The sequence below is a fragment of the Terrapene carolina genome, unplaced genomic scaffold, assembly GCF_002925995.2.
Source record: "Terrapene carolina triunguis isolate 2854851 unplaced genomic scaffold, T_m_triunguis-2.0 Scaffold95, whole genome shotgun sequence".
In the NCBI taxonomy this organism is placed as follows: Eukaryota; Metazoa; Chordata; order Testudines; family Emydidae; genus Terrapene; species Terrapene triunguis.
The window spans coordinates 11,983,513-12,001,788 of record NW_020664446.1 but is presented as its reverse complement, the minus strand read 5'-3'; the positions used below and the strand labels follow the sequence as shown (position 1 = coordinate 12,001,788).

The window sequence follows — 18,276 nt, the reverse complement described above, 5'->3', positions numbered from 1 at the left end:
GGGAACATAGACCAGCCCTGCCCTTCTGGGAGCTCTGCACTGGGGAGAGGGACTTTTACTGGGACAAAATCGTATCCCTGACAGCAGGGTCCTGGCCTGTGAGTGGAGCTCCTAGCGCTGCAGTTATACCAATAATAAGGATGTTAGTCTGGGACTCGAGACCTGGGTCCAGCTCTGCCAGACTTCCCATGGTGTATAAGTGCCTCAAGAGGCAGTTAGGTACCTAGGAGTTTTTGAAAATCCCCTAACTCCCATTGCAGTTAATGGGATTCAGGCACCTAGGTGCTTTTGAAAACCTCGCTTGGTGCCTATCGGCAGCTTTAGGCACTGAAATACCTTGAAAAATCTGGCCCTTAGTCTCCCTGGGCCTTGGAGTTTTATAGCCGAGCCCTGCCTCACAGGGGTGTTGAGGATAAATTCATTAAAAAAGAAAGATTGTGAGGAGCTCAGATGCTACGGTAATGGGGGCCTTAGAGCACATCCTGCATGTTGTGTACAAATTAGGGTACCTGTTGGTATGCACAGCTTGTGTTGTTTATGGGGAGGACCTAGAGTAAGTGATGCCTTTGTTTACTATTGACTCATTTTCGGCATTCACTGCTAGGCATTCTAGACTTTAAAAATTGTGCCCGCCAGCTAGTTTGGAACGAGAATCTTGTGTGTCGCTTTAACGGCAGGTAACATGGTTTGTGTGTGTGGCTCCAACGGCATGACTTACATACTGTACATTTCTCTCTGTTTGTGTTAGTCAAGAAGAAGGGTACAACTGGCCTTAAACTGAGCAACCTGATGAACCTTGGGAGAAAAAAATCCAGCTCATTGGAGAGTCCAGAGAGGACACTAGAAACTTCCAGTAAGCGTCCGGAAGGATGTTACCATGAAACAGAACCCACAATTTTGTATTTTCAGCCTAGCACCCTAAAGAGAATTGTGCTCACAAGAGCAGGTAGCAACATGAAGGATGAGTTGCCAATCAGCCATCAGCCCCTGGAAACATCAGAGGTAGACGTAGAAGGCCTCTGTGCTTCCGTCCCCAGAAAGCAACATAAGACATAGGGTTCCTGAATGCTCAACAGGGAGAGGTTGATGTGGGATTTAAAGCTTTGGGTGAACAAGGCTCCATAGTTTTGCATAAGCTTTGACTAAGGGCAGGTCTACATGGAAAGCTTACATCGGCATAGCTATGTCTCTTGGGTGTGAAAAATCTACAGCCCCCGAGTAACGTACTTAGCTGACCTACTCTGCTGTAGACAGTGCCAGGTTGATGGCATAATTCTTCTGTTGACCTAGCTACCACCTCTCGGGGAGGTCTATTAACTACGGCAACAGGAGAACCCGTCCTGTCGCTGTAGTGAGTGTCTATGCTGAAGTGCTGCAGCCTAAGCATCCACAGTTTGTTTGCCACTCTGAACCTAACCTGAATTCTGAAGGTAAAAGTGTGACCAGTTTTCCACCCATGTCACAGCAAAATTTGGCTCCAAACCTTTACAATTAACCTATGTGTAGCGAGCCCTCGCCTTTTAAACCAGCAACCAGACGTGTCTCTGTTGATATACTGGCCCAATGGAGGCTTCAAATGTGCGTGTGATTCTCAAACCCAGGTCCCAATGTGGTAGAAGATGTTACTAAGCCAGCATGTGCTTGCTTGCAGGTTACCTGAACATACTAGTGAACAGCCAGTGGAGATCCCGTTGGTGTCACATAAAAAATGGTCACCTCCATTTCTACCAGGACAAGAATAGAAGTAAATCTGCACAGCAACCTCTGAGTCTGGTGGGCTGTGAAATTATTCCAGACCCCACCCCTGACCATCTCTATTCTTTCCGTATTCTGCACAGTGGGGAAGAACTAGCCAAATTAGAGGTATGGCGGTCTATGTTTCTCACAGGAAATTATCGGGATATATCCGCTAAGGTGGCCATAAAAATTCCTACTGCCCTGCGGGATGAACTCAGCTGAGTAACATTCTCAGAAGTACCTCTCTTTAGCCACAGATAAAATGTTAAGTCTCCAGGACTGCTGGTAACTGGAAACAGAGACCTTCATATTGTGAAGAACACTAATCTTAAAAGGCCAGGATCTCAGCTGGCATAAATTGGTGCAACTCCATTGACTTGCCATTCACTTACACCAGTTAGGTTCTGGCCCAGAAAGCACAAGTGAATCTACTCAGATCTGCTACTTTCACTTGCCTGTATCCTGGACTGTTTATCTCTAATCTTAGTTTCCTCTGACATCAATATGATTAGAGTAGGAGGAGGACAATGTGAGCAATTTCCTGTGTTTTCCAGTGGGTGGAATATTTATAGCTAAACAACAGGCTTGAAATGACTGCCACAAGGTCCGAAGGTGTTTTGTTTAGCTGACCGACCACTGTATGTCTGAGGTGCCCAGTAAATCACAGACCATATGTCTGCTGGCAGATGTAAAAACTAAAGTGGTGTTTGAAAACATGACAGCAGTTTGTAAATGGGGGAAACTAAACTTCATCAGAGTGTCATAGTCAAAGTCCAAGCTGACTGGCTGGTTTCCAGGTTGCACTAATTTTACTGGGATGGGAGGTGGAGGAAGAATCGAGTCCAAAATATAGATTCCACATTTTGCCTGATTTAACAAAAATCTGCTTAATTTTAGGGCTATACAAGACTTGTTGACTTTTAACAACAGGGATCTGCGCAAACTTTATCCAGTTTTGATTAACATGAGTTCTCTGCCCCCCCTCCAAGTTTTGCTTTGTTTCTTTGAAATATTGAGGTTCAAGCAGCAACGCTCAGCTGTATCTGCCCAGTTTTGCAGTGTTTCAGGTGGACACCATCTGAAACCAGGAGTTCCACAGGGTTCTCCACTAGAGATGGTCTCAAGTCACAAAATTCCTATCTGGACTGAGAACACTCCAAACAATGAACTGTGGCTCAAGCTGTTGGTGAACATCCAGGGTTTCAGTGCGTCTCATTACAAAGACATGGGCCTTATTCCAAAGTCTGATCTGGATTGGGGTTCAGATTTCAAACCTCCCTCCCAGGCACTCAGAAAGTGGTCAGTTTGGACACAGGGTTTTGATTCGGACCCATAAATCAGCCCGAGTTCTCTTGAAACTTGTCCTGTTCAGAGACCCTGCAGATTTCATTATTCAAGTTATGCGCAGGTCTCCTAATACTAGCAATCTTGAAAGTCTCATCACTGCCCTCTACTGGTCAAAGAATGAAAATTCAGTCTTTCCTCTGCAAAATTGGATTGCCTGATAGACTCCAGCGGGGTGAGGCTATAGACAGCTGAGATCTCCTCCACTGTAACAGGGAAAACTCAGAGCCCTGGTCTTGGCAGGGAGGTAAATGAGGAATTGCTTTTAGAAATACTCTAGTTTAAAATATAAATGTAACTATAAAGTCTACATGTGGGACCTTAATCCCATGTCAATTTGCTTAATTTCAAAGCATTGCAGTTTATTTATCCTAACAGACCCCAATAAATCTGCAATTTACCTTCCCATCGCATATTGGAAACTGCTGTTATAGCCATAAAAATCTGTTTCTTTGGCTATGTTGTAGGCCAAGTCTTCTGAGGAAATGGGCCATTGGCTGGGCCTCCTCTTATCAGAGTCAGGCTCGAAAACGGACCCAGAAGAGTTCACCTATGATTATGTTGATGCTGACAGGATTTCCTGCATCGTGAGTGCTGCAAAGAATTCATTCTTGTAAGTCACAGTGGCAGCACTTTTGGCTTTGAAAAATTCCTTGATCTTCTAGGCAGCTGTAGCTGGTGAGGGGTAACAGGTCGGAGAATGGAGTCCGGCCCTCAGCTGGTGGGTGGCTGTGTGACGCATGAGGCACTTGATCTCAAAAGAAGAGCAGCAGATCACATTTTCCTGATGCTCAGCGGCAGACACCTCGCTGGGCACTCAGGAAGGCAGTGTGGTGCTCGCTCTCCTCCATTGTCGCTCACAAGCGGGACTGAGGCAAGGAGACTGTGGATTGCACTAAGGAGCAAATCCTACCTCTGCCACAGGGGATACCCTGGCAGTGGAGTCAGTGTGGAGGGCAGACTCTGGAGCGCCTGGCGTGTAGGGGTGGGGCTGGAGGCTCCACTGCAGCATGTAGATTCCCAGCCATGGTGGGAACACGGGGGGCACCTGCAGCTTTTGAAAGCATGTCGCCTTGGGTATTTACAGCTTAATGCAAAGGAAGTGCTGTGAGCCCAACACCTATATCGATAACCTGCCGAAGATAAGGACCCAGGAGGAGGAACTCTACGATGACGTGGATCCGCCGGAGGGGACCATGGTACGGCTTTACAATGGCAGCAGCCTTCTGCTAGTCGGGCCACATGCTTATCCCTTTTCTCAGAGCAGCTGAAAGAATGAGAGTTGCTGTAAAGCTGTTGTGATTCCGCGGTGATGCTGATCTGCCGGCTGAATACCCAGAGGAGTGGGGTGGGGTGGGGGAGTCCCTAGAGAGTACTCAGACTCTTAGGGCTTGGCTACACCTGCGAGTAACAGTGCATTAAAGGAGCCCCGGGCGCCCTAGCTCGCTACCCGTCCACACTGGCAAGGCACATAGAGCGCTCTGACTCCATGGCTACAGCACTGCTGGTACTCCACCTCGGCAAGTGGAATAATGTTTGCTGCGCCCTGGCTGGAGCACCACAGTGCCAGTGTGAACGAGGTGTTGCACTACTGCGCTGTGATCAGCCTCTGGAAACGTCCCATAATCCCCTTAAGTCAAGTGGCCACTCTTGTCATTGTTTTGAACTCGCTGTAGGAATGCGGATATGCCCTTTCAAAGCTCCGTTTCTGACAGCTGGCTGCTTATCTGCTCCGGAACAAAGGAATGCTGCTTGCTGTGAGTGAGTGAGAGAGAGAGGGGCGTGGGGGGGAGGGAGGTCTACTGCTGTCTGAACTTACAAGACAGCATGCTGACAAGCTCTCAGCCCCCCCAAAACCCACACTCTCTCCCTCCACATACACACAACACACTTCCTGTCACACTCCTCACCCCCCATTTGAAAAGCATGTTGCAGCCACTTGCATGCTGGGATAGCTATCACAATGCACTGCTCTTTGTGGCCATTGCAAGAGCTGCTAATGTGGCCATGCCAGTGCGCTTCCAGCTGAGAGTGTAAAGATTCGGCAGCATTTTCCCTGCTGCGCTCTCCGAAGGCGGGTTTAACTCCCAGTGCTTTACAACTGCAAGTGTAGCCATGCCCTGAGACAAGTAATTGCATTGAACCCTGTGGCCTCTAGATGGTAGCGTTGCAGCTACAATCTGCTGAAGACCGTCTCACGCATGGATATTTGGCTAGCAGGGCAGCAAAATACTTCTGGGCTAAAGGATAACGGCTGCTTGAATTGCAGATACCTCTCATTATAAGGGTAGTGATTTCTCACTGAACAGCCAAGGCTTGCTTCAGCAATGCAAGGGGAGATCTTTTTAAGCATCCACTGAAAGTCAAACTCCCTTTGCTCCCTGGGAAATTTGCTAAAGCTTTCGGGAAAATTCCCCTTTCTTCCCTGCGGAGTGTGCCTACCTGCTTACCTAGCTTGTTTATTCAAAAGCGATAACTTGGACTCACATGGCTTAGGGAATTGTTAGTGGAATACAGAGTCTTTCCTGTCTGGCTTGCTTGCTTTGAATTCAGCCCAGAAGGGTCGTGGTCAAAAATTGTTGCCATTTAACAGCTGTTCACTGGTATGAGTGAAATAGGCTGGTGGTCTCAGTGCGGAACCTTGACCAACACATCATTGGAACTGTTGGAATGGCCACGGACCAGGAAGACTGGCTCTCGCATGAACGTTGGCCCTTTACTTAGGATGGACAGCATGAAGAAGTTTGTCTTGCTCCTTCCCATACTAGACCAGACCTGAGGATAACAACAAATTGGTTTCCATTCACTGCGGGTCTCAGGCCAACACTTTTTGCTATCATTCAATTCATTTGAAAAAAAAAAACAGAGAGCGAGGGTAACATTTTTCAAAAGCACCTAAATCCTATGAGGAGTCCAAGTCCACTGGCTTTCAATGAGACTTTGGGCCTTAGCCTTAGGCGCTTATGTAAATGTTACCCCCAAATCATCCAAGTCAACATTGTTGCTTCCTAGCGTGAGACTGAGATTGTGCCTGGCAGCAGGGTTTAGTCAGGATTCTTTTCAGATTATACTTTCTCTTTTGCAGGAAGAAATACCCCAAAGCGAAAGCAAAGATGAAGAGGACCCAGACAAAGTGTACCTAGACCTCACACCGGTTAAATCCTTCCTGCACTCCGCTGGCAGGAAACCGGCACAGCCATCACCTCCACTCTCTCCATCTGTGGACTACGGAACGGAAACACCCCTATTGGCTAAGGAAGCAGAGCCCCGTAGAACGTCATTGGAAATCCCAGACCAGGTGCTGTAACGACTCCAGTGACAGTTGATTAGTCATCAGTTGATTAGTCCCTACTGCCAATTCATTCCTAACATTTTTCTCTCAACAGACACTTCAGGAGAAGATGGAGCCGGAAGAGTCACCATCAAAGACAACCACTGTCAAAATCCAGATGCAGCAGCAGAAAATCGCCTTCCCCCAGAGCAGTCCTGAGATCAAAGCCTCTCGCACAGTTACGGCCAGTCCACAGTTAGCGTCGGCGCCCAGAGAGAAAGTGGAATGGCCCAAGGTGGCAAATACAGGTGGGTCCACTAGACGACATAACTATGCTGCCAAAGGGAATGGTGGATGGGTGCGCAAAGTCCACCACTTATCTGACTGCTAGAATTGAAAGTTTTCTGCACTTGGCTGATCTTAATGGTGGTTTTTCATCTGCTAGTGGTGAGTAAGGGCCTGACCCTGCAGGGCATTGAGTAGTGCCCAAACCTTTGTGCAGCCATTTCAGCCTGGACCGCTGCTTTTCCTCCCTCTGGCTACGGCAAAATGGCTCATTTGCTTGGTGACCTCAGCTGTGGCTCCAAAGGTCCAAGCATGGTAGGGGGCAAAAGAAGGAAAGAAATGTGTGTGCTGATGAGTTCGGGACCCACAACGCCAAGCTGGGCCAAACCCGTAAAGTGGGTCTGCAGTGGACGCTTGCAACTCTGGCTCGGGCATGTGTCGATAATGTAAAGCAGAAGGCTTGGCAAGAGGGAGTGGTAAAGGCAAAAATGCACACTGCCTTTGAGAGAGATGTCGGCTTGGTCTCAAAATTAACACCGCTATTTAAATCAGGGGAGAGGAAGGATACAAAGGTGAAATGAGTCTGCCTTCAAGTGGACACACAGCTTCCAACCAGCCTTCTCAAAAGGCAAGAGACCAGGAATCCCTCCCCCAGATTAGTTTCCCAAGGACAATGGGAATAAGGGAGAATGACTGTGAAGTATACAATGGATATTGCCTTTGAGACAGGACGATGACTTCCTCCAAGGGGGCCATGGGGTGGAGTGTGGGTGGGAGCCATCTAGTATGATGATGATAAACCACAGCAACTGGCTTAAACCGTTTTGTAAGAGCTGCTGAATGCTGAAAAGGATTGACACAGGGCTTGCAAAGCAGATCTTGGGCACAAAAAGGAGATCCTTAAGACACAGAAAACAGAGGGTACGTCTGACCCTGAGAGTCAGAGGGAAGAATGCTATGTCTTGAAATGTGGAACGTCTTTTCTTTTCACTGTAACTAAACTAAGGGGACCATATCCAGATTCGCTTTTGCAACGCTTGGATCTAGCTTTGTTCTGAAAACTGTTCCTTTTGTTTTAAAATGCATTTCTCTCTTTTTAATAAATCTTGCTTTCAAGAAGACGAAACAAGTGTTACTGTTGCTTGGGTAAATGCCCCAAAGAGAACCACACCCCTCCAAGGAGAGGTAGTGAAGAGGAAAGGGGTCTGAAGCCTCTTCTCACTTGGTTTCTTGGTCAAACATGGGCTTAAAGGATCTTTGCTGCAAGAATCTGTGCCATGGAGAGCTCCTTGAAGGGGATAAGGCTAAAGGCATAGACACTTGTTTCATGTATTCATAACACTTTCTGAGTGGCCTAAAATGGGGTTGGCCTCTCATGAAAGAAGCAAAGTCACATTCACTAACAGGATACAACAAGTGCAAGCCATAAACAGACAGCGGAAGTGGGGAGGAGCAGAGGAAGGGGGACCGTAATATGCTCATATGGTTATTCAGTAAGACACGAGAGCTGAGTGGTTATCTTGCCTCCTCCCCACATCTCCCAGGGTGAGGGAAGAAGTGAGAAGAGGACTTGATTAGATGGAGGTGGTTTGGCAGATGGGTTGGGGAAGGGCTTCCATGCATAAGGTGCCGCATGGAGACAGAGGTGAGAGAAGACAATGAAGGGGACCTGGTGGCATTGGTGGGGAGAGGAGATGTAAAGGGAGAGCAGGAGGAGGCCAGGTCAGAGATGTAGGCAGAGGCTGCGTGTTGTAGGGCCTTGAAGGCAAGGAGAAGATGTTTGTGTTGGATGTGTAGCACAATGGAAAGCCAGCGATTCAGAGATGGGACAGGGTGGTTGAAGTGGTCGGTAAGAGAGAGGATTTTGGCTGCAGTGTTTCAGATGGAGGGTGGAGGGACCTGAGTATCAGTGGTGCAGGAAAAGGAGCTGAGGTGTGGATGAATGCTTTGGCCGCTGGGACAGGAAGGAAATGCGGAGGGAGGTGGGGAGAATGGTGGGTGACAGGATGTGGCTACGGTTTGGATGTGGAGGGAGACGGAAATAGACGTTAAACACTGACACCGTGTTCAAGATACAGATAGACACAGCCTAGTCCTAACGGGGCCTAAAAGCTAAGGGATATAGACCTGGAACGAAGCACGAACTGTGTCCAGAGGTGCTGGAATCTCCGTCAGGAGGAGTAAGTACATTCTGGGACTCTCAGCAGACATATGGCAAGGCCTGCAGTGTCCCCTCTCTAAACACAGCTACTTTCGGTGTATGAATTAGGGAGCCACCTCCTTCCATGTTGTTGTAAACCTGGCTCCAGTCCTCCTCCCTGCCCCGACCACCCCCAAATCGCCAGCGTTAACATTTCAAAACAAGGATTCCGGTTCCCCGCCCCTCCAAATTTGCGTATCCAGGATGACGGTGTGGTGCTGCTCCTCAGTTAAGATGAGCTGGCTTTAGAAGCCATGGAGTAGTGGTTCTACAAACTTTCGAGCCAAGACTTTCAGAAGTCACTAGAGATTTTGGGTGCTGCAGTTTGGTGGTGCCTAACGTGAGTCACCTCCGAGAGGCCTGATTTTCCAGAGGATGGGAACTCAGCTCTTTTTGAAAAAAAATCCTTTCAGGTGATTCAGGGTGGGCACTCAACAACTGATGTCCCCAAAATCACCAGCGATACCTGAACAGCTGGGCCTTGGCTTGTTTTCAGAGCAGTGTTGTTATTAAATTGGTTGTGTCCTTTAAAAGCTCATATACAATTGTGTCTTTAAACTACAGTATTTTTCTATCTAGAAACCGCTCTCCAGGGGTGACTGGAATATGTCATGACGGTGTTGCCTAGTGATTTAAGCACAGGACAGGGAACCAGGGACTCCTGATTGCTAAGACTGGCTCTGCCACTGATGCCTTTTTGTTTTAGAGCTGTGAAAATAAGGGATTTTTCAGTCTGCCGGCAAGCCAAAAATTTTGGGGTGGGAGGATTCTCATTTTGGGTCAAACCAAAAACAAAACTTTTTGAAATTTTTGACAAATTGAAAAGTTGGGGGAAAATGTTGTGGGTCAAGTGAAATGTTTTGACAGACTCGAACCATTCCATTTCTAGTTCAACCATTTTTAAACTTTTTTTTTTTTTTTAAATAAAATAAAAAGAAATGTCAAAACACTCATTTTCAACTGAAAAACTGACATGGCTCGTTTCCAAAACACTGAAACTAAAGGTTTGTTTTGTGATTTTATTTTATTTTATTAATCAAAACAATTTGGCAAAACTGACATGAATTCATGGAATGTTTCTGAGTTGCCAAAACTGTTTTTTTCACTGGAAAACATTTTTGGCTGAAAAATGGCACCCAGGCGGGACTGTTTTTTCCATCATTAAAATAGAGACAATATATCACAGGGGTGTTTGAGAATTTAATTCACTGAAGCTGCATAGTGGTATATCAGGCCTAAGTGATCGTACTACTTTCTGGAGTAGATTGCTTTGCTTTGCTTTCATGGATATATGACGACTCTGAAAACTTTTTCCCTTTAGCCTTGTCCCTGGCTAAGCCTGACTTTGCTGATGTGTTTGCAGTGCCTGTAGAAACCAAACTGGGCAAGAACAGGATGGAAGCTGAGGTGAAGCGGTACACAGAGGAGAAGGAGCGGCTGGAGAAGGAAAAGGAGGAAATCCGATCTCAGCTGACCCAGCTTCGGAAGGAGAGACGGGAGCTGAAAGAGACGTTAGCTAGCTGCCCAGGTAGGAGCCCAGGGAAATTTCAGCTCAAAGGAGCAGGTTCTGAAACAGACCTAGGTACTGCCAGAGAGACCATCAGGAGCACCATCTGGCGCTTTTGCAGGAGAGGAAGGATGCATCCAGTGGTTCAGGCGCTAGCCTGGGACTTGGGAGTCCCAGGTTCAATTCACTGCTCCAAAACTGACTTCCTGTCTGACCTTGGGCCAGACACTTAGCCAATACCTTTGAGGCTCTGGGCCTAAGGTACTATTTCCGTGGGAGTTAGCTGCCTCAATGCCTTTGGGCCTCTCTGTGCCTCAGGTCCCCATTGGTAAAATGGGGATAGTAGCACTGCCCCACTTCACAGGGACGTTGTGAGGATAATGATATTAAAGATTGTGAGGCGCTCAGATACTGCAGTGATGGAGGCCACCTAAGTGCCATGGATATCTAAGCTCCAGGTAGCACTCTGCACTGACTCACATAATGGTGACTAGAGTGGGGGTGGGAATAGGCCCTGGGAATTAGTGATGTAGTGCCAACCATTTAGTGTTAAGTTTGGGTCACTCACTATGCATCTGAGCTAGGAGGAGAAGGACCCCTAACTCGTTATCATGGGTCTATGCAGTTAGTGTCAGACATGCTCAGACTGTGTATTCGACAGGGAATATTCCGAATCGTACATGACTGTCTCCCACTAGTGGCTGGGGCCAGGGCATGAGGCTGCCAGCAGACATAACCATACTCTGCGTGTTACAAGGGACACCGGACTGTACAGTAATAAGTATTCTTATTCCGATCACTATGCCTCCCTCAAGAAGTCATGCGAGTCCCCCGTGTCACACACTAACCAGCCCAATCCCAGCAAATCTAGTTATGGAGGGACAATTGCCCAGATCCTCCTCTAACAATAGAGCCGTCAAGGGTTGGTACACAGGTAATTGCTCTCTCTTACACTCTGTCTGCTGACAAATGCAGGGAATCCACTGACCGCCTCAGTCTTGCCTGAGAAAAGCAGCACATGCACGGGAGATCTGTGCGTACAGTTATCCCCACGGCTTAGCTGGGGGCGTGTATTTATTTGGTCTTCCCTCTGCAGATAGCAGCCTGGTGGCTAATGTGGAGCAGAAGCTGAAGGAAATAGATGAGGAGTGCAAAAAGAAAGAGAGCAGGAGGGTTGACCTGGAGCTGAGCCTTGTGGAAGTGAAAGAGAACCTGAAGAAAGCAGAGTCTGGCCCGGTGACACTTGGCACAGCTGTGGACACCACACACCTGGAGAACGCAAGCCCCAAGGTACGTGCTGTGCTAAGCAGCTGCTGTTTCCCAGCCAAGTGGCAGGGAGTTGCTAATCAAGGCCTGGCTCTGGGAACTGAAGTGCTTTACATCTCCCCTGTGGTAGCGAATACTATATAATCTTAGGATTGCAGCCTCAGAAATGGGGATGGGTCCAGACCTGAAGCCCAGATCCTGCCGCTTCTGCACTGTGGATAAGGAGAGATGAAAGGTGCTAGTTGGGCCCTGGGGAGACCCGAATGTAATTCCCTGCTCTGCCACGGGCTTTGTGCATGCAGAGGTGACGTGTGTGTGTGGAGGGGAGGGACACACAGGGTCACATGCCCCCACAGATTTCTGCCAGGATTTATATTTTTATTTTTTGCAACCCTCCAGACAGGTCACTAGGGCCACACGTGAGGGGCAAATTCCACCACCATGAGGTCACTGCAGGCTTATGGGACCAGGCGCCTGCCCTGGTGTTTGTTCGGGTCTTGCACAGGAAGCGGGGGGGATTTAACCAGGGCCACACGGTGGCTAATGTGCAGGAGCCCCCAGCCGGGGGCCCTTGGAAGCCGTGGCTGGAAACCACCTCATCTCCAGGGGCTTGGGGCGGGACCGCTCCTGCATGTGTTGACTCAGAGTCAGCCCTGCTCGGTCCCCCTTCCTGTGCGGCAACTGACGGAGCTGAGCCAGTCACATGACCTCGGAGGCCGGGTGAGCTGCCCCCCCTCACTGGGTGCTGCAGGGAGGGACCATTACTTACTGGGGGTGGGGGAGGGAGCATAACCCGAGCTGTTCAGGGGGGTGGCCGAACCTTTAAATTGTGCGCCACACACACTGTCGCATTGCCGCTGTGTGCATGACCTTGGGCAACTCACTTAGGCCCAGACCCACAAAGGTATTTAGGTGCCCATTGACTAACCCACCGATTTCAAGGGGGAGCTAGGTGCCTAAATACCTTTTGAGGATCTGGGCCTGAGTGTGTCTGTGCCTCAGTTTCCCATCTGCAAAGTGGTGATAATAGCACTGCCCTGCCTCACAGGGGTATTGCGAGAAAAGATGCATTAAAGAGCGTGAGGCGTGCTGAGATACTACACTAATAATGGCCAGTAACTACCTAAGGTCATTAGAGCCAAACTTTGCAGCTTGTGTCTATCCCGTCTTGTAACTCTTGTCCGTATTGATGGCTGAGGCCAAAGAGCGTGGTAGCCAGCAGTGCACTTGGTTAATAAATATAGAAATTACAGACCAAAAAGACCGACTGGGTCATTGGGACTCACCCTTGAAAAATTGAGCCACAAAGAGCCACAGTGTAATCCCCAGTTTGCCTCTTGATGATGTGACACTCCTGTTCATGCCACTGCATCACTACAATTCAGCCTCATTGCTGGGTTGATGCCTCGGCATGAACGGGCTCTTAGAGTTCATCAGAGTGGTTAACTATTTTCCAGCAGGTGGCTAACGATGTGAGAATTTTAGTAACACAAAATCATCTTGGTGACGACTGTTACGTTTATTGTAAATACAGGTCAAAATGGCCAGCCCGGCAAGTAGCACAGAGAACTCCCCGGTCAACTCGGCAACAGCTTTAAAAAACAGGCCTTTATCCATCATGGTTACAGGGAAAGGGACAGTTCTACAGAAAGCTAAGGTAAGGCCCAGTTTAACGTGGGGAGCAAAACGAATCCCCTTGGAACAGATGCGTATACTCAGCATCATTAGGTTCCATTCTCTTCTTTCAAAATCCTTTGCTTCCAGTCTTGCCTTCTGAGCACTGGGAAGCAGCTGCAGACTGCGATTGACCTGTGATGGGCAGGAACGAGACCCGTTCTTCTGCGCCTTGGTCTGTTGCTCAGAGCTGATTAGCCTTGGTAATGGTTTTGCCTTGGTGGGTGTCTGCATCCTGACAGGCATCTTCATCTTCTAACTGCAATTTAACTTCCTTGCTCTGGCTCTTAGAACACTTTCTGTATTTACACAACCACGCTGAGCTGAGCAGTATCAGTCATGCTGAAGGCAGCACAATGTAAAAACCCAAGCATTAACAATCTATCCGTTGAACGTTCCCTTCTTCAGAAACTTGCCTGAACTTTGAAGCACAGTGAGGGAAGGTGAAGACAGCTCACGTTGTATGCGTAGGACATAGGACAGGAGCAGCTTCCCAGCTCCACTCACTGCGTGACCTTGAGACAGCAATTTAACCCCTCTCAGCCTCAGCGGGCACTTCTGTAAAAGGGTGTGTGTGATACGTGGTGGCCTCTGTTAAGCAGAGGGCCACACAAACACTAGAGACACAAGGTGGGTAGGCTAACACCGTTCACTGGACTAGCTTCTGTTGGTGACAGAAACAAGCTTTCGAGCTACACAGAATTCTTCTTCAGGTCGGTGTAGCTTGAAAGCTTGTCTCTCTCACTAACCGAAGTTGGTCCAGTAAAAGATATTACCTCACCCACCTTGTCTCGCTAATATCCTGCACCCAACACTGCAAACATACAAACCCGAGGTTGTATTTACAATGGCCTATGTTTTCAGAAGTGACTTGTGATTTTTTTTTTTTTGGGGTGCCCAACTTGAGAGACTGAAACAGGGCCCACTGTTCATGGGTGGGGGCTCCTCAGAGCTCCATCAGGCTCCTTTGATGGAGTCGGAGGCTGGGTACCCAAAATTAGTATCCAGTTGGGAGCACTGAGGCCTAGCCCACTAAAGTGAGCTGGTGAGCGCTGTGTGGTAGGGACCCACCTATCTTTCCTTTTAGGATGTCACGTGCTTAGTGCACTTTTGGGCTTCCCTCCCTGTACCCCATATTCATTGCCCTATCGCAACCAGACAGGTAAAATCTCCCAATCAGACTCTGCCCCGTAAGGCCATGTTAGTGTCTTTTATCACACAACGCCCCTGTGGGGAAGCTACGAAAGTAGCTGAGCTGCCTTCACACCCTTCTTAAAACTCCTTTCACGAACGCCAATCTCCTTTTCAGTGCAATACGCTCGCTCTCAGGCCCGGTCCCTAACTGCGGGTGTGGTTGCTGTCTACTTTAGCTTACAAACGTGGCTGGGTGTAGAGTTCCCTGGTGTCTTAGGTGGCTACGGTGCTGTCAGTGGTGCCACTGAAATATCTTAACCCCTCAGAACAGTGGCTGAGTGAGCCTGAAACGGTAGGTGGAAGAATGAAGGATTATATGATGCTATTTGATTCCTTTCTGGAACATGTGGGACAGAATTGTCTTCACGGAGGTTTGTGGTGTTGTTTTTTGGCAGGAATGGGAGAAAAAAGGAACCAGTTAGGATGACTCCATTTTCAAGGATGGACTAAAAAGACTGGAATTGCCCATACGTGGACCAGAAGATTCAGTCATCTGTAGGCAAAGGGCCAGGCTAGAGCGGCAAGCTATCCTGTCCTCTATCACCACCCTGTGCCGTTTGCTCAGTCAGAAGGAGTGGGACAGTCTGCGATCATCCCAAACCATCCTGCCCATTCCCATGGCACAGCTGAGAATAACACAAGTGGCAACCTTTGCATCAGCTTCCTAACCTGATTGATGTAAACAAGACTGTTACGGTACAGAGGGCTGGTTTGCGTATGTCTACTCTGAAGTTTTATCATTGCATTATTCATGTTTCTTTATTAGTGAGAACTCCCCTTAGAGCAGAGTCAGAGGGGGATGTGGTGCTTGTCTTTACAGGCCTGTGCTTTCTATACTCAACTATCAGAGGGGCAGCCGTGTTAGTCTGGATCTGTAAAAGCAGCAAAGAGTCCCGTGGCACCTTATAGACTAACAGACGTATTGGAGCATGAGCTTTCATGGGTGAATACCCACTTCGTCGGAACTGTCACCCCCAGCCTGTGTCCATGCAGAAGTAGGGAAAAACCCCTTCTACTGAGATGTGAAACCTGCACCATGGAATGGGAAGCAGCATTAGCCAGGCCTAGGAAGTCAGGGTAGAGGTGTGTTAGAAGGAAGCGAGGGGGAGCTAAGCGTAAAACCTTCTCCACGTACAAGTCAAGTCTTGGAATAACTGTCAGGGATAGGAACCATGTAGCCACCTCAACTTCTCAGAACCATTTCCCAGCCTTTCATGTGCCAGAATACAAGGACGAGCCCTGCTTAATTGTCTGTCTATAAAGGGGCAGGTTTTGGAGCCTAGTTCAAAGGGATATACCCAAAAGCTGTTGCCAGGAGATTGAATTCAGCTTGCTTTATGGAAATTGTGAGTATTGTCAAAGAGCCAGAGCCTCAACTGAGAACAATAGGATAGTGTTGGAGGTTACCTAGGAAGGCCTATTAGCAATGGTTGTTATAAAATGAGAGAGTAGCATGCAACCTCTTCAAATTATGCAGCTTGGGGTTGCTCTAAAACCCTGGCTGGCGTTTAGGGATTTTTACAACTGAAAAATGGCCCCTGGAGATGGAAGCCTGGTTGGCAAGGACTGAGTCCCAGCCACCCTTCCCAATAGTAACTGTTGCTCATTGATTTTGCTCTTCTAAAGTTAAACATGAGAGGAGATGAAATAATCAGCTCAATGACAGTGCTGGTGTCCTGGGGACAGCCCCCCCCTCCCACCCCGCCTTCCTAGCCTGTGGAACTGGCATGCTCCTTCACTATCGAGCTAGGTTGGATTAGCTTTTCTAGAGCCCCTGGTTCTGTAGGCTGCCGTACCAAAGGACACTTCACGGCAGCTCTCAGCGCCCCAGGACTGCAGTCCCTAGGGATGCTCCAGCACTGGGGGCAGACCCTGCAGCCAATTCCACAGCATGGCCTCCTGCCTGCTAACCAGCACAGCAGGCAAGGAGCTCTAAGAGGGGATGCTGACAGATTTCCTCAGCCCTGGTGTTTCTCCAAGACCAAGAGTGGTCTCAGCCTTTAACACTGTGCATGGTCAGCAGCTCCTCCATGGGGCAATTAACCCACAGGGGCTGGACAAGGAACTACAAGCAGGGCCGGCTCCAGCATTTTTGCTGCCCCAAGCATCAGGGAGAAAAAAAAGCGGCGATCGGCAGCACTTCGGCGGCAGCTCTACCGCCACCACTTCATTCTTCGGCGGCAGGTCCTTCCCTCCAAGAGGGACCCACCGCTGAAGATCCGGACGTGCCGCCCCAAGCACCTGCTTGCTGCGCTGGCGCCGGCCCTGACTACAAGTAGAAGGCCGACCCTCCATTGTTTAGCCTTCAGCATTGCTTGAACAACCAGGGCCAGAAGCAGGCAATCCCACCACTGGCCACTAGGTGGTGTGGCAGCATCACACTTTCCTATTCTCTGTCTTTTTGATTAGCCAATCTGGCCCCACTCCCAGTTAGATCAGGTAAAAAGGGTTCTGCTGTATTAGACTCATTAGATCCAGCTATTTAACAGGGTTCTTACGCGGCTTCAAAGAATTGTCACCCTGAAACGGACTCTCTATTCAGTGGGAGATTAAATGCAAAAGGAACGAATGAAGAAGGCCAACTCCACAATTTATACCCAGCCCTCCTCCCATTGTTTTAAAAAAAGCCTCAGATCTTCACTAGCCATACAGTGGTGTTTAGCTGCCTTTCCTCCAGTACTTTCCCCTTTCTTCATCTCGGGAAGAAAGCATTCAGGCCCTGCCTCCGCAAAGCACATCAGGGGAGATTCTGCAAGTTAGGCATCAAATGCCAGGTTTGCCTTTGAAAGTCTCCCCCTAAGCACAAGCATTGCTGACTCAGGGCCTTGGAGAACAAGGAGTGCATTCACAAGCCGCTCCCTGCCTAGCACTGGTCCCTGCTACGTTCAGAAATGTAACCTAGACAAAGGCACAACTGTGGTGGAGGGTCTGACAAAAATCCAGGTTTCTCTCCCCCCACTCCCCCCAACACTGGTGGGGTATTTTCTACCCATCATGCATTTCCTGTCCCATGAGAGCCTCGCCACTCTCCCCCCCCCCCCTTTCTTTTTTCGCTCTAACACGAGCGCTTCACTTTAGTGTGTGTCAGTCATTGCATCCTGCCCGGTCCACCCCATGCCCTTCTCCTGCCATGGTGGCAGAAACCCGCCTCTTACTTGTAGACAGAGCCAGAAGACCAGCTGCTTGATCCTCCATGCCCTGTCGCTGCAGAGTGGTCCTGCTGCTGTAGCTATTCCTAGGCATGACCTCTAATACTAACTCTGATCAGGGGATTGAGAGCATCGAGCACTTTCCACATCCACCAACTGGGTGAGTCCTGACCCCCGCCAACACGTTAAACAGTGAATGCCTCTGTCAGTGCCATGGTCTTCCTAATTCAATGCCGTTTTCTGGGGCATAACTGTGACCCATCCTGTGGCGCTTTAAAGGTTGTTTTTTTTTTAAATAAAATTTGAATATGTTAAATTAGGGGGCTGCTTTTTTAAACAGGGTTGGGTTGTTTTTTAAAAAAAGGAACGAGCCAGGGCCATTCCATCTCCCCAGCTGAGCACAAGTGTTACTAGTGTGTCTCAGTGGGACACAAACCCAGAAGGGGGTGGGGGGGGAAATCTAACATCCCTTTTGTCCACTAGGTAGCAACCTTGTGACATGCTGTTTGTGTTGACACTACCAGGAACAGGTTCACTTGGGAAGAGGGGGGAAATAAAATCAGCCATAAATGTGTGTCTTAGCCCACCCTTCGCTGCGCTCCAAAATGAAGTAAAAAACCCATTATCTTAAGTAAGCAGCCGGCTGAGT

At 48.7% G+C, this 18,276-nt stretch overlaps 1 protein-coding gene across 3 annotated transcripts in view; it reads left to right on the top strand.

Annotated features, from left to right (window-relative positions):
* The window catches only part of AFAP1L2 (actin filament associated protein 1 like 2), a 124,325-nt gene extending 107,718 nt beyond the window's left edge, over nt 1–16,607 (top strand). For 2 of the 3 annotated variants that reach the window (XM_026650976.2, XM_026650975.2), the window contains exons 10-18: nt 749–853; nt 1,652–1,863; nt 3,549–3,694; nt 4,169–4,280; nt 6,167–6,379; nt 6,468–6,660; nt 10,201–10,365; nt 11,441–11,634; nt 13,145–13,900. In XM_026650976.2, coding sequence (XP_026506761.1) covers nt 749–853; nt 1,652–1,863; nt 3,549–3,694; nt 4,169–4,280; nt 6,167–6,379; nt 6,468–6,660; nt 10,201–10,365; nt 11,441–11,634; nt 13,145–13,387 — 1,583 coding nt within the window. In that variant the 3' untranslated portion in view covers nt 13,388–13,900. Of the gene's footprint in view, nt 1–748; nt 854–1,651; nt 1,864–3,548; nt 3,695–4,168; nt 4,281–6,166; nt 6,380–6,467; nt 6,661–10,200; nt 10,366–11,440; nt 11,635–13,144; nt 13,901–14,873 lie in introns of those variants that run through there. The other variant, XM_026650977.1, reaches the window with a different exon arrangement.
* The last annotated feature ends 1,669 nt before the right edge of the window (nt 16,608–18,276 follow it).